At 42.6% G+C, this 25,828-nt stretch overlaps 1 protein-coding gene across 1 annotated transcript in view; it reads left to right on the top strand.

Moving 5' to 3' along the window:
- CDH13 (cadherin 13) overlaps window positions 1-25,828 on the top strand; it is a 978,634-nt gene that overhangs the window by 192,710 nt on the left and 760,096 nt on the right. The window contains exon 2 of the mRNA XM_065925094.1: window positions 20,357-20,468. Within this exon, the coding sequence (XP_065781166.1) occupies window positions 20,357-20,468 (112 nt within the window). The remainder of the gene's footprint in view (window positions 1-20,356; window positions 20,469-25,828) is intronic.

Raw genomic sequence — 25,828 nt, forward strand, 5'->3', positions numbered from 1 at the left:
TGGCCCATTTTTTGATTGGGTCATTTATTTTTCTGGAATTGAGCTGCAGGAGTTGCTTGTATATTTTTGAGATTAATCCTTTGTCTGTTTCCTCATTTGCTATTATTTTCTCCCAATCTGAGGGCTGTCTTTTCACCTTACTTATAGTTTCCTTTGTAGTGCAGAAGCTTTTAAGTTTCATTAAGTTCCATTTGTTTAGTTTTGCTTTTATTTCCAATATTCTGGGAGGTGGGTCATAGAGGATCTTGCTGTGATTTATGTCGGAGAGTGTTTTGCCTATGTTCTCCTCTAGGAGTTTTATAGTTTCTGGTCTTACATTTAGATCTTTAATCCATTTTGAGTTTATTTTTGTGTATGGTGTTAGAAAGTGTTCTAGTTTCATTCTATTACAAGTGGTTGACCAGTTTTCCCAGCACCACTTGTTAAAGAGGTTGTCTTGTTTCCATTGTATATCCTTGCCTCCTTTGTCAAAGATAAGGTGTCCATAGGTTCATGGATTTATCTCTGGGCTTTCTATTCTGTTCCATTGATCTATATTTCTGTCTTTGTGCCAGTACCATACTGTCTTGATGACTGTGGCTTTGTAGTAGAGTCTGAAGTCAGACAGGTTGATTCCTCTAGTTCCATTCTTCTTTCTCAAGATTACTTTGGCTATTCGAGGTTTCTTGTATTTCTATACAAATTGTGAAATTATTTGTTCTAGTTCTGTGAAAAATACCGTTGGTAGCTTGATAGGGATTGCACTGAATCTATAGATTGCTTTGGGTAGAATAGCCATTTTGACAATATTGATTCTTCCAATCCATGAACACGGTATGTTTCTCCATCTGTTTGTGTCCTCTTTGATTTCTTTCATCAGTGTTTTATAGTTTTCTATGTATAGGTCTTTTGTTTCTTTAGGTAGATGTACTCCTAAGTATTTTATTCTTTTTGTTGCAATGGTGAATGGTATTGTTTCTTTAATTTCTCTTTCTGACTCAGCGGGTCTGAGGTGGGGCCTGAGAATCTGTGTTTATGACAGGCTCCCAGGTACTAGGGAAACTGCTTGACCAGAGACCACACTTTGGGTACCACTGGTGTGAAGTTTATCATGGCTTTGCTTCCTTTTGATTCTGACTGTTACCTACTTCCATCTCACTCTTTCTGCCTTTGATTAAAATTCCCTGCCTGCAAACCTTCCCAAACAAGTTATCCAGTTCAGATTTTCTCCCAACTTAAATCTTTCATTTTTAATAGGACCATATTCTCTTTCATATTTAAATCAATTTACTATTCGGTACAAATACATCAAGAAAGGACATTATCTGTCATTACCATAAACAGAAAATCAGCATTGCTTACTATAAATAGGAAGCAAACATTAAAGACACAATAATCAAAACAAATTTTAAACTGTTCATCTCAGTATACTGCCTAAAATTATCTCACATACCACAGTGAGTATATGTATCCCACTTTGAGAAATATTGATGACAAAGGCAGTCAGGCCTAAAGAGGTTTTTTTTTTTTTTGAAAAGAATACAAATAAGTTCCAGGGTGATGGAAATAATAGCATCTTGGCATTTCCTGCTGCTGACTTTGAATAGCAGATGTCACAATCCATTTTGAGGCCACTGATACTGAGTGTCTATGTTCTACAGGGTCTCAGACTTGCCTTTAGTAGGAACCTATTGGACTGGCATTTCTGTGTGATAAGAGGGCTGAATTAAACTCAACCAATAAAGTCATCCTAATTTGCATTTTCATAACCCACCCTTCCATTCCCTAAGTGTGGCTTTCATTTTTAGGACAGAGTTATTCAGCCAATGAATTTGCAGTCCCTTTAAAGGGATATTTATCACCCTTGAAGAATCTTATTGCCAAATCTTAATAGTCTTTCTTACAACAAAGGCTCAAAATCACTATCAAGATTAAGAGGTGGAGCTTGAATGAGCTTCGCTGGAGCATCTCATGATAAAAGAGATTAAAGTCTTAAAAAGGACTGGACTACCGTTGTGGTGAAATCAAACAAATGTGCAAAAAACCTGCATTTTCTGCAGGCTGTGTATATACTGTGGGCAACCCCAGAGGGCAAATGATACAACTGTGAGTTAAACCACTTGGATTCTCCATCAAGCTCTGCTGGGTGACCTTGAGAGAGGTATAGAAATTCTCTGAATCTTAATTAACTCCATTTGTAAAATGGTGCCAGTAATAATGGGGAAGAATTGCCAGCCTCAGAGACTTAGGGTGAAGATTACATGGGAAAGTTTATGTAAAGTGCTTCCCCTGGGTTCTGGCTCAGAGAAAATGAATGAAATACTGCCATTTGTGTCAGGGTCCCTAAGACCACCTCCAGTGTCAGTGACCCTCTAGGAGGATTCACAGGACTCAAGATATAGTCATACACATCAGTTAAGTTCAGTCACTCAATTGTGTCCAACTCTTGGCGACCCCATGGACTGCAACACACCAGGCTTTCCTGTCTATCACCAACTCCCGGAGCTTGCTCAAACTCATGTCCATTGAGTCAGTGATGTCATCCAACCATCTCATCCTCTGTCGTCCCCTTCTCCTCCCACCTTCATACGCATGACTAGGACTTATTCCAGGGAAAAGATCAGAGCAAAGTCACAAAGGGAAAAGGTGCCTGGGGAGAAGTCAGCAAAACCAAGCATAGGAGTCCTCTTCCAGTGGAGTCATGAGAAGAGCATTCCTCCCACAAGGAATTGTGATGGTACAAGTGAAATCTTGCCAGCCAGGAAGACTCACGAGAGACCTGTACCCTGAGTTAGTACTGGGCCCTGGTCCCCTGGGATCCTTCAGCCTGGTATGTAGCCAAACTCCAGGCATCTAGAAGGATGCAGTTCAGCATAAACCACACTGATTGTACAAACAGCTTTGGCACCGTGAGGCACTCTAATCACTTAGGATGGTGGGAACTCCCCTGAAATCCAAATTCCCAGATGCCAGCTGAGGGCCAGTCTGGCAAGCAGGGCCATTCCAAATCTACATGCTCAGATCTGCCCAGTTAACTCTTCTCTGGGCAGCAACATAGCCTATAGTAGTGGTGTTAGTTGCTCAGAAGTGTCCAACTCTTTGCAACACCAAGGACTGTAGCCCACCAGGCTCCTCTGTCCATGGGATTCTCTAGGCAAGACTACTAAAGTGGATTGTCATTCCCTTCTCCAGAGGATCTTCTGACCCAGGAATCAAACCCGGGTCTCCTGCATTGCAGGCAGATTCTTTACCGTCTGAGCTACAAGAAAGTCCTAGCCCATAAGACCTCACCTAACTCTCTGGCTTTCTCCACTGGGCTGCCTTCCAGTCACCCTGGCCTCCCTTCCAGCTGCCCTTGCCTTCTTCCCATCACAGATTTTTCCTTTCTTTTTTTTTTTTTTAGTTTTTATTATTATGGGAACTTTCAAATATCCCTGCGCCAAGCCTTTCCTTTGTGCTTCCTGCTGCCTCCATGTCAAATGATCTTCCCCCAGCTCTGTGAGACAGAATCCTTATTATTCTCCTCATCAAAGATGCTTTCCCAACCGTCCCCTACTGTCCTCCCCACCCCCTCATTCAGCTTTCATTTCTCTGTAGAATTTATCACTCCGAAATGATCCTCTGTGCTTATTTCTAAGTCATTCATTAGCATCTCCTATGCTAGAGTTAAGTTCCATGAGGGCAGAAAAAACTTTCTGTCCTGTATGCTTCATTTTCTCCAGCATCTAGTACAGGACTGGCAAGTGGTAAGTGCTCAATTAATATTTGTCACAAAGATACTGAGAATTATTGTGAAATAGTTAATCGTTCTTGTCCCAAAGAATAAACTAAACCCTTACATCCTGTTTACTAATTTACAGTATTTTCTTTGGATTTTGAAAAAAAGGTTTCTTTATAAAAAAAAAAAAAAAAAGAAGAAGAAGAAGGTTTTTTTAATAAGATATTGAACTTAGCAGAAAATTCACCCAACTAATATTGTGAAAAGGCTGAGTGCCTCTGAGCTTTTCAAATTCCATCTTTCCACAATTAAATCTTCTCTGCAGGAGCCTAATTAAAAAAAAGACTGGTTCATGGGTGGCTGCTTAAGAAGTTCAGGGCTCTGTTTAGACTCAGGGTAATTGTGGGGTGCCTCTGTTTCCAACTTTTTGGCCTGGGTCTCCCACTAGTTCTCCAGTTTCGTGATTAATATCGCAGGCGGGGAGTGTGATGAGCCCCTTCCGGCCCACTGCTTACCCTTCCACGCCTTGCTTTTGGCCCAGTTCCCCTGCCGTCCGGTTTCCGAGGCCTCCGCCCAGGGGTCTGCAGACGTTAGACTTCGAGAGACAGCAGGTCTCTGTCACAGCCACTCAACTCTGTCAGTGTAGTGTGAAAGCACACATGACAATCGGTGTGAGTCTGTTTGTGTTCAAATACAACTGTATTCACGAAACCAGGGAGCGGGCCGGATTGGGCCGTCAGCTGTGGTTTGCCAACCAGTGTTTTAGCCACTGGGGGGATTGGGGCAGGCGCTCAGAAGGAGAGAGGAGAGGAAGTTTCTGCATCCTGCAGTGTCCCTCCGCTGGGGTCATAGAGACCCGCCTCATGCAGCTCTCTTTCCTGGGTCTGGAGGCCAGCTTCTCCCCTAGACCTGCAGGCTTAGATGAGATAAATGTGCCCCGCGCTTACTGGGTTGCTTCTCTGTGCCCCATGTCCCTTCTCCCCAGCCCTGCCCGTCCTTTTGCTAGTTCCTATAGCCTTCTCTCCTCAAATGGCTCAATTTGAGTATGATGTCAGTTTCCTTCTTCCTGGGACTGAGGCGTTTCCTGGGATACAGGATACTTGGGGCTAAATCCCAAACAGTCCCAGGGAAACCAGGGCCGTAGCTGAGACCCAGGTCTCTCTCCTCCCCAGCCCATTCCCACTGCCTTAGTTCTGGCCCTCAGCTCTCCCGTGTGGGTCCTGGCCTTGCTGGCCGTTTAATAGATCAGTTGTTCAGATGGAGCTTGTGATTGTCACCTCTACACGCACCTCTCTGCTCAAGCTTATTTGCCCTTCTAATAAAGTCTGTACCTGATGTCTGACTGTCTAGACAGACTCTAGCGTAGTCTCCCAGCCTAGTCTGGAGGCCCTTCACGTGATCACATTTTATACTATACAAAATTTTTTGAAGAAGATCACCTCTCCTCCAGATTTTTCTACTGGGGAGATATACTATTTTTCCATTAGAAAACTCAGACTTACTTTGAAAGAGTGGTAGGATTAGCAGGAACTTTGACTATTGCATTAATCTAGCTTGAGTTGAAAATATCCCAAGGACTGACTCATGAAATTTCAGGTAATTGAACTTCTGGATTCAAATAGACATGAGAAAAAATATATATACTGTCCTTTTCAAACTATTTCAGCTCAGGTTTTTTTTTTTATCTTCTCAGTTCAAAACCTGATGAATGTTTGTTTGTTGGAAAGAAGAGGCTAGTTCATTCACACCTAAATTTAATGCAGTAATAATAATGAGGGGATTTGTGACTTCAGTTCAGTTTAGTTCAGTCGCTCAGTCGTGTCCAACTCTTTGTGACCCCATGGACTGCAGCATGCCAGGCTTCCCTGTCTATCACTAACTCCCGGAGCTTGCTCAAATTCATGTCCATTGAGTTGGTGATGCCACCCAACCATCTCATTCTCTGTCGTCCCCTTCTCCTCCTGCCTTCAATCTTTCCCAGCATCAGGGTCTTGTCCAGTGAGTCAGTTCTTTGCATCAGGTGCCAAAGTATTGGAGTGTCAGCTTCAGCATCAGTCCTTTCAAAGAATATTCAGGACTGATTTCCTTTAGGATTGACTTAGTGCATTTGTATCTAGATATACTTTTTTTTGTTTTTAATGAGAAAGCAGGTTGAAGAGTCTTCCGGCTTGTTGTAGAGATCAGAGAGGAGAGGGATCATTTGACATTGCAAGAAGCAGAGGGAAGGAATATCTTCAGTTTTTGAAGACCAGCAGTAAGCCACTTTTATTGCTCTAAAATGAAATGTCTGTGCCTTTGAACAAGCCTGCTAAGAGGAAGGGCCTGATACTGAGAAACACGAATGTGAGTAATGGGTCAGGCTGACTCAGCTTCCCAGAATACAGGATACAGTAAATATGGAAGAAGTTCTGAGGGGAGAATACTTGAGATTCTTTTATGGTGGTTGTAGTTTCATTGAAACACAGATGAGTTCTCTGCAATACATTCAAGGAGACCCCTCTTAGGAATATTAGTGGATAGAGAATGAAAACTTAGGTGCTTGGGGAGGCCAGAAACGTAATGGAAAAGAATGAAGAGGCTTGGGCATAAGAAAAATCTATACAAGACACATATGCAAACCAAAATTGACTTTCAAATTTAATTTAGGAAAACTAACAGCACAACTGGGATAATAAAAGAGAGATGTTATTTGTCGCGGGGACAGATAAAGAGAAGCATGGATGGTGGTCATTTGGAGATGAGATTCTGCCCCTTGGGGTCTGATCATGTGTGGAATGTTGTTCTATTTGACTTCAACCCCAGTGCTGTCTCAATCCGAGGTACTTAGTGAAAATCCTTGTGATTTTCATATGAGCAATTAATCCATGAACTAAAGGCCATCTAACAGATATAGTGGCCATATGGAGCCTGTTGGCCATCATAATTTCCACCCTCTCTTCTCAAGCCTGTTTGTCCTTGGAACAGAGTCTGTAGCTGATGTTTGAGTATCTAGGGAGACACTAGTGTGGCTGCCTCGCCTGCGTTTTGAACATTAGTACAATACTACAGACAAACTTTCAAGGTCAAATTGATTATTCTCCAGCTTAGCAAAGCAGGAGCTCCCTAATTATGTCAGAAGGCAGGATTATCTCTGATCATTTGAGCTAGGACTCTGGATAAAACATCAAAAGCAATATTTAAATAACACACAGTCACGAATCAAGGATTCATTGCATTTTCTCATACTGTAAAAGCAAATTAGGGTGGTCCATGTTGCTCCATTAGTGAGGGTGTTCCAGGACGTTTTAATTCATGTGTAATGTAACCCCATCCTGGATTATGAAATGTCGTCCTGGGAAGGAGGGAAGCTCTCCTAGGTGTCACGGCGGTTCATGCTCATAAAGGCCCTGCAGAAGTGCAGGCAAGTTCTTGGCCCAAATGCTCCAGGATTAGGAGCTGGCACACCCAGGGCTGGACAGGAGCCGCTTGGCTCAGAGGAGCCTACTGTACATGTGTGTCTTCCCAACTCTGCATCTAGTGACTTCACATCGGTTGCTTGAAACTGGCCATAATGGGAGTATTCATACCGTGGAAACTCGCAAGCGTGACAAATCAAGACATTTCTTTCTTGGAGAACTGGTTGTTCAACACTCGCCAGATTTTTCCTGGGTATTCTTTGTATCTGGAAGGTCTCCCTCTATTTTTTTTTTCTCCCTTGAGACCTGAGACCACATTGTGTTCCCCTTGGAGATTATATTACTATCTTGCTTGCTACTCTGGAAATATAAAGCAGAAAATGTTACTTCTTAAAATATTTTTTGGTTTCTATCTTGTCAAGAATTATTGCCTTTAAAATAAAGTTATTTTCAAAGACTTTAGGAATTTTTAATCATCAAGAATTTTTTCATCTTGTCCATCTTGAGACATCTGAGTCCACCTGAGTAATTCTAGTAGCAGCACTGAAGAGGCTTGTCCTTCCCACTGAGCGTCTTCTTTTAAAAGTTAAGGGTACACAGGTAAAACCAGCCAGATTGATGTCTAGGAGAGTGATGTCTCTGGGGACCTTATTCCTACCCTCCAACATTGAGTTTTGTCCTTTTTTTTTTTTTTTTTTTGAGTTTTTCAGCTAGATTAGTTGCTCCATTCTTACACTTTTAATTGCGTTTTACAAGTAGATGTTCACATACCAACCTCTCCTATTGTATTCTGTGTTCCTAAACAGGAGGGGGCTTGTCTTACTAATTGTTGCCTATCTTGGCCGCCAACACGTAATAGGCACTCAATAAATGCTACTTACATCAAAGCATGAATTCTTCAGAATATGATTAATTGGCATGTAAAGAGTAGTCTTTGTAACTCCTTCTGATCCAGGCAAGGAACATTTGGAGAACTTTGTCTCTTAGCTTGTACATTAATTCGGCAGTTAGATTTTAAAGAAAGATGCATATAACACTTTTTTGCTGAGGGCGGGTAGGAAGTGCTCTCCTTAACACAATCATTTCCTTGACTTTAACACCAATTTTTGCTGGGTCTATTTCTCTTCTTCTGGAACTTTTCAAAGCAAGAAACTTTAGCAGTGAAAAACAATTTAGCAAGATAGACGTTTAGTTCAATAGAAGAATTTTCCTGGTGTGAAAAAATAAATTACAAAAAGGCCTCTCCTCTGAAAGATAATTAATAAAAACCTTCCGGTATGATGACAAATCTGACATCTTGTCTAATGTCTGGCAGAGAAGAAAGTGTCGAGAACTGCACGGTTAGAATAAAATGTTCCACTTCACAGCACGGCCAGGCAGGATCTAATCATTATTTCTGAGCAAGAAAAGGTCATAGTTGGTTGTTAAACGGACACGACATCAGGCCTGGATATGTAACTATGGAGCATCAGTGGGCTCTCCATTCAGGTTTTCCTGATTTCACAGGTAAATATTTCTAGGAATGGGGGTGACTGTGGAATGACACCCTCCTGGGTATTTTTGCTTTTTTTTTAAATTTCAAGTTTAATTGATAGAATTATAAGCTATTTAAAGAGTACACATGGTGATCTGACACATGTATACATTGGGAAGAATTCCCGTCATCTGGTCAGTTAATATATCCATCATCTCAACAATTTATCCCTTCCTTTTGTGTGTGTGTCTGTGTGTGAAAACATCTGAGTTCCACCCTCACAGCAAACCTCCACCATACAACACTACTATCAACCACAGTCACCTCAGGCCTTATTCATCTTATATCTGAAAGTTTGTATCCTTTTGCCAGTTTCTCTCTTTTTTCCCCACATTCAAGCCTGTCTCAACTGCTTTTCTACTCTCTGATTCTATGGGTTTGATTGTTGTTTTTTTTTTTAAGCTTCCACATGTATGTAGCATGTGTGTGCGTTTGTGTGTGTTAGTCACTCATTTGTGTCCAACTTTTTGCTACCTCATGGACCATAGCCCGCCAGGCTCCCCTGTCCATGGAATTCTCCAGGCAAGAGTACCGGAGTGGGTTGCCATTATGCTGAGTAAAATAAGCCGGACAGAGAAAGACATGCTGCATGGTGTATGTGATGTACGTTGTATAGTATGTTTTTCTGCCTGGCTTATTTTCACTTAGCATAATGCCCTCATCGAAGCCTTAGGGTTTCCCAGGTGGCACTAGTGGTAAAGAACCCAGCCGCCAATGCAGGAGACGTAAGAGAGGCGGGTTCAATCCCTGGGTCAGGAAGATCCCCCGGAGAAGGGAATGGCAACCCACTCCAGTGTTCTTGCCTGGAGAGTCCCATGGACAGAGGAGCCTGGCAGGTGACAAAGAGTTGGACACAACTGAAGCGACTTAGCACAGAAATACCCTCAAGTTCCATCCATATTGTCCAGAAGGGCAGAATTTCTTTCTTCGTTTCTCATGAAGGAATAATAGCCATGAGTAAATTATAAATATTTATATAACGGTATTAAATTTGCAACTTTCCTTCCATTATATAAGTTATTTGTGGGTGGTAGTAGGCTGAAAATGGTTCCCTTGTTCCAATTCTCAGAACATGTGACCGTTACCTGGATTTCTCAGGTGAGCCTGATGTAATCACAACTATCCTTATGAAAGGTATGTGGGAGGAGTTAGAACCAGAAGGCAATATGATGATGGAAAAAGAGAGACAGAAATAAATGACGTTGCTATGCTCCCAGCTCTGAAGGTGGAGGAAAGAGGCCATGAGCTAAAGGATATGGATGGCCCATGAGAGCTAGAGATGGGAAGGAAACAGGATCCTGCTGAAGGAACACAGCCTGTGGACCCATGTTAGATTTCTGATACCCAGAACTGTACAATAACAAAATATGTTTAAGCCACAAAGATAGCTTCCCTGTGGTGGCTCAGTGGTAATCACTCCGCCTGCCATTGCAGGAGACGTGGGTTTGATCCCTGGGTCAGAAAGATCCCCTGGAGAAGGAAATGGCAACCCACTATAGTATTCTTGCCTGGGAAATCCCATGGACAGAGGAGCCTGGTGGTCTACAGCCTGTGGGGTTGCTAGAGTTGGACAGGACTTAGTGACTAAACCACAAGACACTAAGATTGTGGTAATTTGTTACAGCAGCAATGTGTAACTAATCCATGGATCTTGTCTTGTTTTGGGTTCCCCTGAGAGCCTAAGACAAAGGACTAGATCCAGGTAGCTTCCTTCGGCAGGAAGCAGGCGTGAGTGGCAGGAGACGGATGCAGGGAAAGAGAGAGCGAGCCAGTGTATCGAGGATCATTGATGCCACTGCTGCGGACTGTGAGGTCTCAGCCCAAAGGCCCCTCTGGGTGGCACACAAATGCCTCTCAGAGGACTAGGTCTGGAATGAGACAGGTTGGGGCACTTAACCTGCTGCCATTTTCCAGCCTCAAGGCCAACACTGGAGGCTGTCCCAGGAGCCTTCCCTCCTGTGACTTTCCTAGCTCCGCTTGATCTCACTGTCACCTGTAGCAGAGCAACAAGCCCCCGAGCAGAATATGAAAAGTTTGAGGCTACTCTGCAGGGCAAGGCCTTGCTCTTGGGAACTGTAGTGACTGGGATCGGAGGCTGGCCACGGTGATGGATTCAGGTCCTGATCTTCTATTGAGCTGAATCCTGAAATTCCAGACCTCTTCCTTTAGAAAGCCTCCTTTGTTGTCTCCAAAGAATTAGGGTTTTGTGTGTAGCCCAAGAAAGTCTTTCAGTCCTGGCACACAGCAGATATTTCATATTTGCTCCACTGAATTTCCTAGGGCTGTTAAGGCTCACCAGAGATTATCTCACATGAAGACTCCTTTATCGACTTAGGGGCTATAGGTCTTAATTGATGTTTGGCTGCACTAATTTTATTACCAAAATTTCATAAATAGACACACATACCATCAATTCTAGGGCAGGTACGGCCTCTAGTTTCTACTAAGAGCCAACAAACCAAGTCTTCCTAATTTTGCATTAAGTAACTTTTTTACAAAACACTATTTTTGTTTTTAAAATTTCCAACTGTCTAACTGATTAATCCTGGAATCTTAAGAGTGAAAAATTAATTCCATTCAGACAAAAACTCTGACTTCATTCAGTGAATTATTTTTGGCTCTGTTTTAGCCAGACTCAAGGAGAAATACCTGGTGAATTCAGTCCTATTTTAAACGGCAAAATACTTTCAAATAATCTTGAAAACAATACAGAGCTTGTTATCCCTGGGAAATTGCACCCTGTTTCTTCAACTGGCATGCCTTAGTGCATTTACCAAATCCCTGCATGGAACATTCTTTCTTATACTTTACCACTTGAAAATGTCAATTTTCTTTCCAATATGGCCTTATCCGTGACATGGTCCCATTTCCTATTCTCATCTACAGAGTGTGTTTTTCCTTATTCTATATTTTCATAACACTTAATACATATTCCTTTATATTAATACAAATAATAACAATAGGTAGCAGGTCGCACCTGTTATGTGGAGTAGGAAATGGCAAACCACTTCAATATTCTTACCTGGAAAATTCCTTGAACAGAGGAGTCTGGCAAACTACAGTCCAAGGGTCTGCAAAGGGTCGGAAATGACTGAGCACAGCACAGCACCTATTATAATCCTGTCCCTCTCCTCAACCTTTCGATATATGTTAACTCGTGAAATTGCACAACCAGTGAGAATGGACGCAATTAATGGCTGTATTGTACAAAGGCGGAAACTAAGGCACAGAGATGTTAAGTAACTTGTCCAGGGCCACACAGCAACTATGTGGTAAATTTGGACTCAAGTAGACTAGTTCAAGAATCTTTGCTTTGAACCATTTCCTAATTCCCATATGTATATAATATATATTTTATATGCCTATGTGTCTGCCTTTCCTTCTAGTAATAAGTTTATCAAGGGCTTTGTTTATTTCTCCATCTCTGGCATCTAGCCCAGGGCCCAGAAGATAATAGAAATTTTAATTTTGATTAAGGGAATTAATGGAAAACTGAACACAACCACTCTGTCATAACAGCACATCAAAACACCCCATCATTTCAAAGGAATAAGGGCTAAGACAAAAGAAAAATGACTATGCCTATTTATGCTCAGGAATGGAGCATGGAGGCAGTTATCTCTGTATCATGACTTCCTGATGACCTTGTTCAAGGGTTTCAAAGTCATGACTCTTTCTTCATCTTCCCTCTTGTCCTCCCTCCCTCAGTTCCCCTCCATCCTACCTTCCTCGTTCCCTCCTGTTTCTCCCTTTCCATTGGTTTGATCACATTATACGTTGAAAAGTCAAGTAAAGGGAGCCACTGTATTCTGAGTGGCTATCATGGGTCAGCGCTCTGGTAACAGCATGAGTGTCCTATGGCTGCTTAATGACTCACCGCCGGCTTAGCAATGTAAAACAGCACACACGATTACCATGCAGTTTTGAAGGTCAGAGGCTTCCCTGACAGCTCAGTTGGTAAAGAATCCACCTTCAGTGCAGGAGACCCCAGTTCAATTCCTGGGTTGGGAAGATCCCCTGGAGAAGGGATAGGCTACCCACTCCAGTATTCTTGGGCTTCCCTTGTGGCTCAGCTGGTAAAGAATCCGCCTGCAACATGGAAGACTTGGGTTCAATCCCTGGTTTGGGAAGATCCCATGGAGAAGGGAAAGGCTACCCACTCCAGTATCCTGGCCTGGAGAATTCCATGGGCTGTAGGTTCATGGGGTCGCAAAGAGTCAGACACGGCTTAGTGACTTGCACTTTCACTTTCAAGGTCAGAAGTCAAAATATGTCTCATTGGCTAAAATCAAGGTGTCCTCAGGACTGCCTTTTTTAATGGAAGCTCCAGGGGAAAATTGTTTTTTGCTGCCTTTTCCAGCTTCTTGGGGTTTCTTTCATTCTTTGGCTAGTGGCCCCTTTGTTCACCTTCAAGTCTAGCAGTGGCAGGTTGGGTCCTTCTCACATGACATCACATCTCTTTCTCTAAGTGTTCAGTTCATTCTTCCATTTGTAAGGATCTTTGTGATTACATGGAGTCCACCTAATCCAGGATAATCACTCTATTTTAAGGTCAGGTGATTTTCAACCGTAATTCCCCTTTTTCATGTAGCATGCCATACCCCCAGGTCTCAGGGCTTAGACTCAGGGAATCTGTTGGGGACCATTATTCTGTCTAGCAGAGAGCCTTTTTTGCATCATCTCATTAAATTCCCCCAGTAACTGTATGCATGGGTGGTGGTATACTCATTTAGAGAAAACAGAGAGGCTGTTCAAGGTTAAGCAACTTGCCGGAAGTCAGGGAATTGGTCACATAGGCAGAATTCAGTCTCAGATTAGTTTTGGCTTGTTGTCCCATGTTTTTCCAGATATACACAGCTTCCCTTTTAATAATTTGAAGAAAAGATACCGAGTAGCATTTAATTAGAAATGGGGTCTAGAATGCTGGTTTCAAATTGTATATGAGGAAACAGCAGGACTTGCCAAACTGCAAGTATTCTCCCCCTTTATCTTCCCAAGAATCACGAAATCATTTCTCAGTATGTTACATTAATGGCCAAGAAGGTGGCAGGTGTTCTGGATCCGGAGGCTGTAAAGCAGTGGAATATTTCAAGGAGGTCAGACTCAGGGAGGGTGTAGATATCATGAACTGACATTCACAGTGAACATATCACTATATGCATGTGAATGTGCACGTGTGTGTGTGTGTGTGTCTTTGAAGCACTTATTTTCTCTGTGCTATTCCTGTAGGCAGTGTGCCTTTATAAACCCTTCCAGGACTCAGGGTTTTTGGCCCCTGGCAGGATAAAGAATCAGTCAGATACACTGCTGTAACATTTTTATATCCTGCAAGTCAGAGATAGTAGCCTTTCTTCCCCGCCAATCTAAGCCCCTCCAAACTGATTCCAGTAGAGCGACTTTGACAAGAGTGAACCAGAGGTGTTTTGTGGCGAGGATAAAGTAACTGTCCATCTACCCTAATAGCAAAAAGCGAGCGAGTCAGTGAAAGGAAAACAACAAGGGGCCAGGAGACACTAGCGGGTTCACTTGGAAAATACCATTTAGAAGCTGACTTAAGAGAGGATGAGATCTGAGGTTGTTCACAGCCTGCTGAGATAATTATTTGTGGCAGTAAGTTTCTCTCTTTTTATTTATGGCCACTTTCGAATACACTTGTGTTAAGCTTGTCTTCAGTTCTATTTCTCCCTGGCCTCTGGGACAGCCTGTGATGCTGTGGCAGAGAAAACCCTCCGCCCTGCGCCCCCAAGTCTAGTGCGTCGTCAGCCGACTGTTGCTCACAGACAACCCGGAATCTTGGAGACCACACTTGCATGGGAGTCTCCTTGCTGGGCAGCTCTCCCAGGTGCTTGCCTCCACACAGTGACCGATTCCTGGGTCCTTCCTGCTGGATGATTCCACCACCCTGGGAGTCCTTCCTTCCTGTCATCCCCGGTGGGTAAGAGAAGGCATCTCAGGGGCCAGGACTAGTGTTGAAAACCCTTCCACCCTCCTTTTGGTCAGTGCTTCATCACGTGACCAAAACTACTGCAGTAGCGCCAGGAGCACATAGCTGTGTGTACCATGATGCAAAATAACTAGAGAGTCATAACAAGGAGAGTTCTTTGCTTGGAAAGCACATTTCCTGAGTCTAAAGCAGGGGTTGCAAACTCCAATGCCTAGAGGGCCGGACAAGGGTGAGGCTACGGAGCCGAGGCAGAGGGAGTGGTGCAGGCAAGGGCCGCTCAGAGAGGAGCACTCGGTATAACGTGATAATTTAGCCTCTATGACAGACCGCTCTGGCTGAACCACCACATCTGCTGGCCCGATCCGTCCCATCTGCTGCCACTTGGCAACCTGCAGTCTAGGGCAGGAAAAAAAAACCATTTTTCTGGAAGCGAAGTCTAAAGTTGGCTATGCTCTTGAATCAGCACCTGTCAGGACAAACATAAACTCTTCCTTTTTGAAAGAGAGGGCTCTGAACAGCCTCACAGAAATGGAAGCTAAAAAGAGAAGCAGGCATCGAGAGTGTGTTGTCAGAATTCGCTATCCACGCGTAAGCTTAGGGCAGTGGCTCTTGCCATAGAGGACAGGGCCCTGAGCTGTCGTTTTCAAGGATGGTCAGTTCAGTTCAGCTCAGTCGCTCAGTCCTGTCTGACTCTTTGCGATCCCGTGAACCGCAGCACTCCAGGCCTCCCTGTGCATCACCAACTCCTGGAGTTTACCCAAACTTGTGTCCATTAAGTCGGTGATGCCATCCAACTATCTCATCTTCAGTTGTCCCCTTCTCCTCCTGCCTCCAATCTTTCCCAGCATCACGGTCTTTTCAAATGAGTCAAGGATGCTCGGTGTCCTGCAAAAGCAGCACAGTTCAGCCCACAATAGGCCCTGGTCCTATAAGTCACTGGGCAGCTGACCCCAAGTACACATTACCTCCTGCTCTTCTATCTGAGTCAGGTCCCTGCTGTTTCCCTCTGATATTCCCGAGCACAGTCTATTCATTGAACAATTTTACAGCAGCAGTGAAGTAGTATTTTGATATTTGTCACTGTCTCATCCTGGGGGATATAGGTGAATCGTAAGTATTGGTTTAAACATGATATAGAGAAACGATAATACTAATGATAGAAAACATTTATTGAGCAATTACTATGTGTCCAGTACCATGGAAGGCTCTTTATAATAATTAACTCACTTAATCTTCATAATAGCCTGTAAGATACTATCCTCATTTTCTGAGGAAACTGAGCCCCAGAGGGTTACAACTGGTAACTGGCTGCTGGTAAACTAGAATCCTACAGAACCAGTGTGTTTCTGCCCTGTGTTTATAGTCTGTCTGGGCATAAATCTGCTTTCATGAGCAGGCTAATAGTAATTTTCACATAATAGAAATCCTTTGGTTATCATAAAATTTGATCATTGCTGAGCGTTCAAAGGTGTATCAGTTGCTTATTGTTTTTGAGGTGCCAATTAATGCATGAATGAACAGAGGACCCATATAGGAAGACCATTACTGCCTGGGCACTACAGATGCATTTGGAATGTTGCTGATAGCATGTATTCTAGAAATGTTAAAGTGAGTATGGGGAAAAGCATGTCCAGATCACCTATTTAAAATAGTGACACCTGACGATATTGGAGAAGGGGCTGCCCATGTATGGAGTACTGTCCGAGTTGTTGTTCAGTCGCTCAGTCATGTCTGACTCTTTGCGACCCTATGGACTGCAGCACGCCAGGCCTCCCTGTCCTTCACCATCTCCCAGAGATTGCTCAAACTAAGTCCCTTGAGTCGGTGATGCCATCCAACCATCTCATCCTCTGCCGTCCCCTTCTCCTCCTGCCTTCAATCTTTCCCAGCATCAGGGTCCTTTCTAATGAGTCAGCTCTTCACATCAGGTGGCCAAAGTATTAGAGTGCAGCAATATTCAGGATTGATTTCCTCTAGTATTGACTGGCTTGAACTCCTTGTAGTCCAAGGGATTCTCTAGAGTCTTCTCCAGCACCACAATTCAAAAGCATTAATTCTTCAGCACTCAGCCCTCTTTATGGTCCAACTCTAACAGCCATACATGACTATTGGGAGAACCATAGCTTTGACTACATGGACCTTTGTTGGCAAAGTAATGTCTCTGCTTTTTAACGTCCGAGTACTTATCTTAAACCACTGAGGGATATTCCACCAAATTCAATGTTATTGAAATTGAAGACATGTAAGTTCACAGCCAAATACTATTTACAGCCAAATCTGCTAAAAATTCAAGTGAAGTGAAGTGAAGTGAAAGTCGCTCAGTCGTGTCCAACTCTTTGTGACCTCATGGATTATACAATCCATAGAATTCTCCAGGCCAGAACACTGGAGTGGGTAGCCTTTCCCTCAAGGGGCAATAGCAACAACTACAACATTCTATCACTACTGCCCAGTCAGATGTTCAACTTTTGAGGAGCATTAAGTTAGCCTGGATTCTTTTTAAAATGTGGGCTTGTCATTTCAGAGATCTGTTACATGAAACCCGGAGAGGCATAAAGGAATTCACGTGAAAGCAAAGTATGTGTTAGTTAAAAAGATTCCTCTGGCTCCTCTATATTTACCCAGCTAGTTCAGACACATCTTTGAGATCAAAGCAAAAATGATCCTTCTGCGGGTTTGCTTTCTTTGATTCCTCTAAATGATGTTAGAGTCCCTGGGTCCCAGCTTGTCGATGCTCCTGAAGAGACCCGTGATTTCCTTTTACATTAGATTTTAATTTTAGTTAATCAATTAATTAAATTACGATTTGTTAAAGCCTCTCACCTTTTCTAGTCTATACTAACAGCACTCTTGACTGCTTATCCTATGCAGCATTATTCCAAATGCTTTATATGCCTCATTCATTCCATTGGACCCACAAGACCATTGTCAATGCACATCTTATTTTTCATATTTACCTACATGAGAAAACTGATGCCAGAGTGATTGGAAAAAATGCCAAATCGCAGTCAGTAAATGGCAAAACCAAGAATGAACGAAGTCAAATGACTCCGGAGTTCATGCTTTTAATAACTGTGTTACAGGGCTTCTCTATAAGCTTCAGGAAAACACCTAGTCAAGAGCTCACTGAATCCCAGGAGTTTAATAATTGTCTGGGAGCAAGTGAATGGATGGACACAAGGAGGAGGAAGTGAGTGAATTATTTGACTGGTTCTAACCCTGCTAAGTCACTCTTGCCCAGGAGAGTGCTGTGTGTTCATATTGCCAAGCACTTAACCTGAATTTTGACTACTGGATGGAGTGATTCAAGAATTTGCAAAAACAAAACTGAGCCTCTGAAAAAAAAAAAAAAACAAAAAAAACCTGAACCTCTGAGAGTGCTCACACCACTCCTACCTTCCCTGAGGGTCTGCAGTTGGAAATGGCTTATCTTTCTTTTGCGGTTCCAGGGGAATCCTGAATAGAACCTGCCAAGCCAGGACAGAGACTGAGCCACAGACAGATAAGCACCAGGAATGCCACTCACCTGTACTTTCAGTTGGTCCTGAATGCTTAGCTCAGCAACCCTGGAGAAATGTCATCTACCTTAGCCTCTCTGGAATGACTGGTTTCCTGGTCTGAGATTTGAGGGAAGAATTAGCTGATTAAAAGGTTAATATATAATTGTAGGCACACGGTGCCTGGGGAAGACCCTCGACCATTTGATGTTTAACTGAATTAACGTTCGCCAGTTATAGATTTTCTGCTTGTAAAAGTGCCAGCAAATGATTCTGAGTCCTGAATCTGCATTTTCTGTGTGCACCATTTGGGATGTCAGTGTTGCAGTTATCTCAGAAGCGATCTACCCAGACCCTGCTCTCAAGGCAACGGAAAGATTTACACGCAGAAGTTCTCATATGGAACTAGAGCATCCTTCCCCCTTTGATTTTTAGAAGGGTGATGCCGGTCAGGGTGGTGACTCTCCCATTTCAATTCCTCTGATGTTTCTCAGGCCAGCCACACTGTGAACCCTGGGAGATTGATTCTTGCTCTCGTTCCTTGGGTTCAGTGCATTTCAGAGAGTTCATATTTAGAGAGAGGCCCTGGTTCCACAGCTTCCAACCTTTTGCGCACTCCTTTGAGTTTGCTGGTAGGGACTATAATGAGTTTTCAACAGCCTGTGTACAGTGGTTAAGAGTTTCCCTCATGGTATCAAAGTTTAGTTTCCCAAGAAGCAGACACTGAGTCAAAGACTTGAGTGCCAACAGTCTTATTTGGAGGGTGATGTCAGAAAAATAGCAACACGGGATGAGAAAATGAGCCAAGGAGAAGACATCTGATGCACGATGAGCTATCAAGCCAGATACCACCGTGGACAATTGGCGCTCAGGGCCAAGTGGGAGACAGAATGGTTGCCTCTTAACTGTCTCACCTGAGGGTGAACACACAGCAGTTCTCATCAGTTGTGGTGATGGTATTGGGGATGTGAATTTCTACACACTGGCTGCTGGCACCAGACTCAGATAAAGCAGCATCCCACAGGTTTCAGAGAAATATCCCAGGCGAAGTCCTGCCTGAAGGGTGGGAGCAGAGCTCTGTCAAAAGCGGAGGACACTTAAACCTGGATTCAGATCCTGGCTCCACCCATTCCAGCTGTGTGGTTTGGAGCAGCTGTTAACCTCTCTAGGATGTTAGAGGGCGTCCCTGGTGGCTCAGAGGGTAAAGAACCCGCCTGCAGTGCAGGAGACCCGGGTTCAATCCCTGGGTCGGGAAGATCCCCTGGAGAAGAGAAATGCTACCCACTTATATTCTTGCCTGGAGAATTCCATGGACAGAGGAGCCCAGTGTGCTACAGTCCATGGGGTTGCAGAGTCAGACATGACTAAGTGACTAACACACACAGAACGTTGGGCCCCTTATCTGTTAAATGTGTTTTATAATAAGCTAAGTACATCATAGTGCTGCTGTGGAGACTGCAGTTGTCACTCAACTTTTATGTTCCAAATCATATAACCTGAATTTTTGACTTCTGAGTGAAATGCCCTAAGAATTTTCAAAGACAAAGCTGAGACTTCAGAAGCAATTGTAAAATTTTAATTGCCTAATAACGGAACTAATTGAAGTAAAAAGAAAGGGGTAAAATTAATTTTAATAGTGGCTCTATTTAGTCCAATCTGTAAAATAGCATATTAGCATGTAATCTATATACAGATCATTAATTATACATTTTACTTTATTTTTGTTTTCGGTATTTAGTCTTCAAAATTCCACATGTACTTTCTGCTGACACTTTCAGCACGGCTACATTCCAGGTGCTCAGAATCCATGGGTGGCTCATGGCCACCATGTTGTACTGTGAAGGTCTAGAGCCCTTGAATTCTTGTTAGAAGTAACTTCCAGTGAAATAGTTCTGTTTTCCTCCTCTTCATCGGTGACAATGATCCTTTGCATCTATGAAAGTGAAGCTGGTTTTCGCTCAGGCATCATATGAAATTGACAGTTTCTGTAATGAAATTTCACACATGGAAAACCATGGTGAGATTCTAAGCAGGTGTAAAAATCTGACAAAGTTATTTCTTTAACTGCAACTTAATGGAAACTGCAACAGCTGTTCCCATTTGCGTGTTTTCCAAGTCTCATTGCCAAAGTGAATGGTTGGCAGCCACAGGAGAAGTATCAACTTACCTCTTCATTTGGGAAATGAAATTAAAACCTCAGCTCATTTCTAAAAGTCACAGATTTGGTAAAAAGTTAGCAGGGCAAACATATAAGCTGCGTTAAAATATTGATGGCTTTGGTTTTCTCAGGTGCTGCTCCTAACATCTGCAGAAGATTTGGACTGCACTCCTGGATTTCAGCAGAAAGTGTTCCATATCGATCAGCCAGCTGAATTCATTGAGGACCAGGCAATTTTAAACTGTAAGCAAAGTCACTCAACAGTGCTTTTGGCCTATTCACTGATGTTTAAGAATGTCCCTCAGCATACGGGATTCCCTAAGCTAAGAGTTTTCTGATCAATTTTCTTGTCACTGTTTGACCCAGGGTGGAAAGTCTTAAATTAGGACTTTGTCAGCTTAGAGGTAAATCAAGTGGTGTGTGTCTCTGTCACATGTGATCACCAGCGAGCATTTCCTGACTGCTCCCAGGAAAGGGGACCACTAGCCTCCACCATGAGTATTGACCTATGGGAAGGAATTGAAATCCATTTTCTCTGGGCAGATCCTGAGAACAGACCATTGTCTTCCTGTGGATTGCTGTTCTACCTGGATTTCTCATATGTAGCACTGGATAAAAATAACAGCCAGAAGAGGAGGTTAGCTTCTGGGAATTTTTAGGTATAGGAATTTACACTCTTAAGACTAATAATGTGGTTTTCTGAAAGATTCTAAAGCTCTACTGGCTATTTTGTGGATTAAGCTCAAACTCCCCCAAATTCCAATTGATTTCCTTAAAATATACTACCCTCAGATCTGTGGTTATAATATCTTCCTCCTTTTAATGCCAATATTATATTGTTTTATCTTTACGAGGGCATGGACTGCATTGCTAGATGCAAAAAAAGCATGGTTTTGTTTTAGCACAATGAATTTAAAATTGATGGTAGGCAAATAACCATTTAATTGCAGGCTCTTGAGCACCATTCTTTAACATTTGGGAGTGAAGGATATGAAAACGGTGGCTTAGCTTGGTCAGATGCTCTGTGGTTTGGGGAAGATAACTCTACACTTGCCGTGGTCCCAGGTTTGCCTTGCGGGCTTACTGTGTTCCTTCACTCCTGTGCTGTGGCGAGCATGTTTAAGTGAAAGGGGAAGAACATTCAGCCGGCTCAACTGGACTGTTCTGTGAGGCTGGGACATGTTTTAAGGGTTGAAAGGAACACAGTAATGAAGATGCAGTGTTGAGGATCGAGGGAGCCCTGCAAGGTGAAGCCCATGCATGTCTTGATGCAATTATGCCAATGAAATCATTTTAGTAATTAGGGTCTATAATGACAAGGTGCAGGACTGGCCCAGTGAGTGAATTCCAACATGTGGTTTCATTGTTAATTTGATCCCTGTTGTGACTCCTGGGTCAGGCCATCAGGAACTCTCATTTGTCTTTTGATTCTTCTGTTTATCAGAATCATTATATTTTAAATGGAATGTGGCTTCCGAGAACCATTTTTTCTGGCTCTCCTCTCCTCTCGTCTGCTTCATCTCCCTTTCTTCTGTCTCTCTCTCTCCTTTCCCTTTTTTTTCCAAGTGATTATCCCAAATGGCATCTATATTAACATGTGTGGAAATGTGAAGCCACCCTGAGTATGGAAATTAATAGAGTTGGTATGCAAAGCAGGCCCATAAATGTGATTGCTTCTGTAATCTTCACGACACCAAACAGCTTTTAATTCACCTCTGAGAAGCTGGAAACAATCATACTTTGGGGGATCTTTTTAATTTAAACTAGACCATCCTGTACATTCCAATATTACAGTCTTGTGTGTGTCTGTATAGGATTTTTATTTTTTTTAATCCTCTAAGTAATTTAGTGGGTTATGGTTGTTGATTCTGTGTAAGCTAGTAAAAGTGAAATGGAACTGGGTTGATTATCAATGATAGCACCTTCAGTAAAAGTCGGTGATTTGAGGATATTTTAAAATTTATATGTGATTTTGTAAGTGAATTGTTGGATCAGCAAAATCTGACCAGCCCCCTCCCCTGTCAGTAAAACTGTGGGTCTATATGTATTACTAGGGGGAAAAAATGGACAAAGAACAGATCTGGGCTGCCACTTTTCAGTTTATCTCAAAACAGTGAGCATAGGTTGTCATAGATACTGTGAATAAGGTTAATTGTGCCTAAATGAAGAAGAAAGTTTTCACAGAGCTGAGAATGCCTACTGACTACTGTTTGGGAAAATCTGGATTTCTGGAAGTAATAACAGTGTATTTTGCTCTATTCAACATGCAGGAGGAAATAAAAAGTCCAAAACTTTGAACAGATTTTTTCCCCCAAACAACCAATATTTTACATCTCCCTCCTCCCCTTCTCATTCTTAGTTCCTTTCATGCATGTCTCTGTGGTCCAACACAAGACCTTTTCTATCTCTGAAAAATGTGATTAGCCAAAAAGTTAGTGAGTGGTGCGTTCTCTCAGAATGAAGACCATGTTGTCACAAGGCTAACATCTGGAGGAAAACTGGGAAGAATCAAACAGAATCAGTGGTTTAAGTGTACTTAGATATGTGAGGTCACTGCCAAGATCCTGGAAATGGTTAGGGATCATTCAGTAACATGTAAATATAAGCTGATGATCTAGGTAATAATAGAGGTTAAAAGAAACCAGGTTAGTAACATTACCTTGAACTCCTCCTGTGACACTGACATGTTCCATTTTTCTTTTTGTCTTTGTAATATTTTACAAGAGCTTTGACTTCCAATCATTGTGAATTTTTGTCTTGCAGGAAGTATAAAATACAGCATAATCAATCAATTGATGTCCACACTTTTCACCATTCTGTAAACTTGTCTGAAAGTGTTGTCTCTTTGTTTGGCAGACATAGTATATCTGCTCATACCCCAGGCTTATATTCAACCAATTCTGTGCTCAGCATTCAGCACCTTCCAATAAATGTTTATTCTGTCCACGACTTCCTGCTCTCTTTGTTCAGACAGTAATATTTCCTTTTATCCTTTTTCATCTTTCTCTTCAATTCTCACTGATTTATCTCTTTCTGCTTTAACTGTTACTAATGGTCACCTCCACTCCTTTTATTTCCATAATATTTTATTCACTGCTCACTCCGATACATTTTTCCTTCAGTTGTTCTAAAGCCTTTTATTTTCCTCACATCCAAATAACTCTTTATTCTGCTCTCCTTTCCAGTAACTAGACTTGCTTTCGTCTTTAAAGGGCCATTTTTCAACAAGCGTCTAGGATCAAAACATGGCATCCCACTATTTCTTCTAAAGTAACCAAGGGAGCTTTATCACTGTATCTTTCACAGTGTGATGCAAAGCCCCCAACTCAGGAGCACTTGGCTTCATCTCAGTCTTGAAAGGTGAGCTGGGAAGATGTGATTATTCTCATTTTCTGTGAGAAGTACAAGAAGAAAGGGGAAGACAATTTAAAAGGCAAAAACTCAGAAAGGAGACATCCGCTCATGATCTTTGGACTCAGGGAGGGCTCTGTCCGAGGTTGGTTGTAGGTGGTCCTTCGAGGCTTCCAAGACCCAGAATTCTCTTAAACTGGTTGATGAGGTTGCTTCTTCTGCAATGTGAAAATCATGCGATTCTGGTAGCCACTATCTTGGTACCACAAGATTTGGGTAGTGACCCCGGTTACAGCCTCCCAGGCTCCAGAAGAAGAGTTGGCCTGGAAAGCTGACCAGCCAACCGGCTGATGTGGACAAAGACCAAGTGATAAGGCCCTGGCTATCTTGTGTCCTGAAAAATCACAGAACGGAGCACTCTGCCCTGCTCTAATCAGCTCAGACAGACCTTCCTGGCACCAGGGCGGGGTCTGTTTGCTAGGGGAACCGTAGCTGGCCTCTCTCTGGGTAACTCTCCTTTATGGAGCTGCCCTCCACGCAGGAACTCGAGGACGCAAGCTGCTCCCTTCTTGGCCCTGCCATCAAGCTTGGCAGAGAGGGGGACAAGGAGAAGGGTGGAGAAGGCACCATGGATGTTTAGCCACTTGAGCTCAAAAGGGACATGTATTGTTTCTGTTCACACTCTTGGTCAGACCTAATCACAGAGCCAAGCTAACTGCGAGAGAGGCTGGACAGCATGGAGGAACTCAAGTATGGGCGTAAGCTCACTGTCTCTAACACAGCAAAGCGACCCCAGTCAAAAAGACACTCCTGAAAGAGATGTAATGAGGCCACAGTGGAGGCCGCTGCCTCTGACTAACCTGGGTCAACACAGGGATGAGACAAAGACCGCCATTCAAACAGGACAGGAGACCATACCCCTGGGACTACCTCCTGCTTTTCTTGGCAGGGCGTGCTTTCCCCTGAGCAGAACAGCTTCTTCACTGCCCCCTCTTGGAAACAACCAGGCAGGGACCTTCTGATAGTTGTAGTAAGGATGGGCCCCGATTGCATTCTTCTGATGATTATAGTATTGAGGTTAAAGTTATACAGTTTAAAACTCATGTTGACTAGAGTTCAAACAAATGACATAGTCCCATGTTAGCTGCATGACAATAAGTGAGTTATCCAAATCCTGCAAGTCTGAATTATTTCATCTCTCTAAGAAGGATAACAACAGTCTTTACCTCTAGAGTTAATGCAATGATTGATGGAAAGATGCTTAGAACTTAGTTGTGAGTAGCTGGAAGCTGGTAGTATTATTACTATTATTCTTGCCATTGCTATTATTATTATTGCTGTTGTTAGTATTATTATTATACATAGATCTTAGATAGGTTTGGTATCCTTATAATGGCCATCTAAACCTGAATTTAGTCGACAAATCATGGCCATTAAAATCTGAAGAGATTAAAAAAGAATCTAAAGCAATGATTCTAGGATTTGAATTTCATGGACCAATAGAATTTTTAAAAAATCTTGGATTGATAAAAGTGTATTTTACAACATTTTTCTTAATCTGAATATGAAAAAAAAAGAAGAAGAAGAAGCAGGCTAATGAGTGAGATAAAGTGAGACTACCTCCGTTTACTTTGGCCAGACTTTTAAAATGTCATTGTTATCAAAAAACAAACAAAATAGGAATAAGGACCAATTCACAAAGAGTCGGACATGACTGAGCGACTGAACTGAACTGAACTGAACAAAAGAGAAGTCAGTCTTTTGAGTAAATTTGTATTGCAAAAATGTGCCAAATGTTTTTGTTTACCTCATTTTGTGGGAAACCACTGATTTAAGGTATTAGAGAACTTCCAGAAAATGTAACAAGTGTGCCCACATTAGGGGCAGATGTTGGGAAATTTAAAAGGCTCCCCTAGAGTTGACCAGTGCAGCATCTATGGCCTTCATAGTTGATATTTACTGCATGCTCTCTAAGTGTGGAGTGTCACCTTGAACCTCATAACAGACCTTAAGGGAAAAATACACTCATGTGCCCATTTTACAGGTGAGGATACTGAGGCTGGGCTAGGCGAGGCCATTTATCCATGGTTGTATTGCATGTAATTGGTGGCATCCAATTTTGAGTCCAGGGTTTCTGTGCTCTGGCTCTTATCCAGAGTTCTGTGGTCTTGTGGCCTTGTAGCTTTTGTTGATGTTGGTGATGATCCATCAGGGAAATTTGCTGCTTAATTTTCCCATCTGTTTTTGTCAAT

This window comes from Muntiacus reevesi, chromosome 2, assembly GCF_963930625.1.
Source record: "Muntiacus reevesi chromosome 2, mMunRee1.1, whole genome shotgun sequence".
Classification (NCBI taxonomy): domain Eukaryota; kingdom Metazoa; phylum Chordata; class Mammalia; order Artiodactyla; family Cervidae; genus Muntiacus; species Muntiacus reevesi.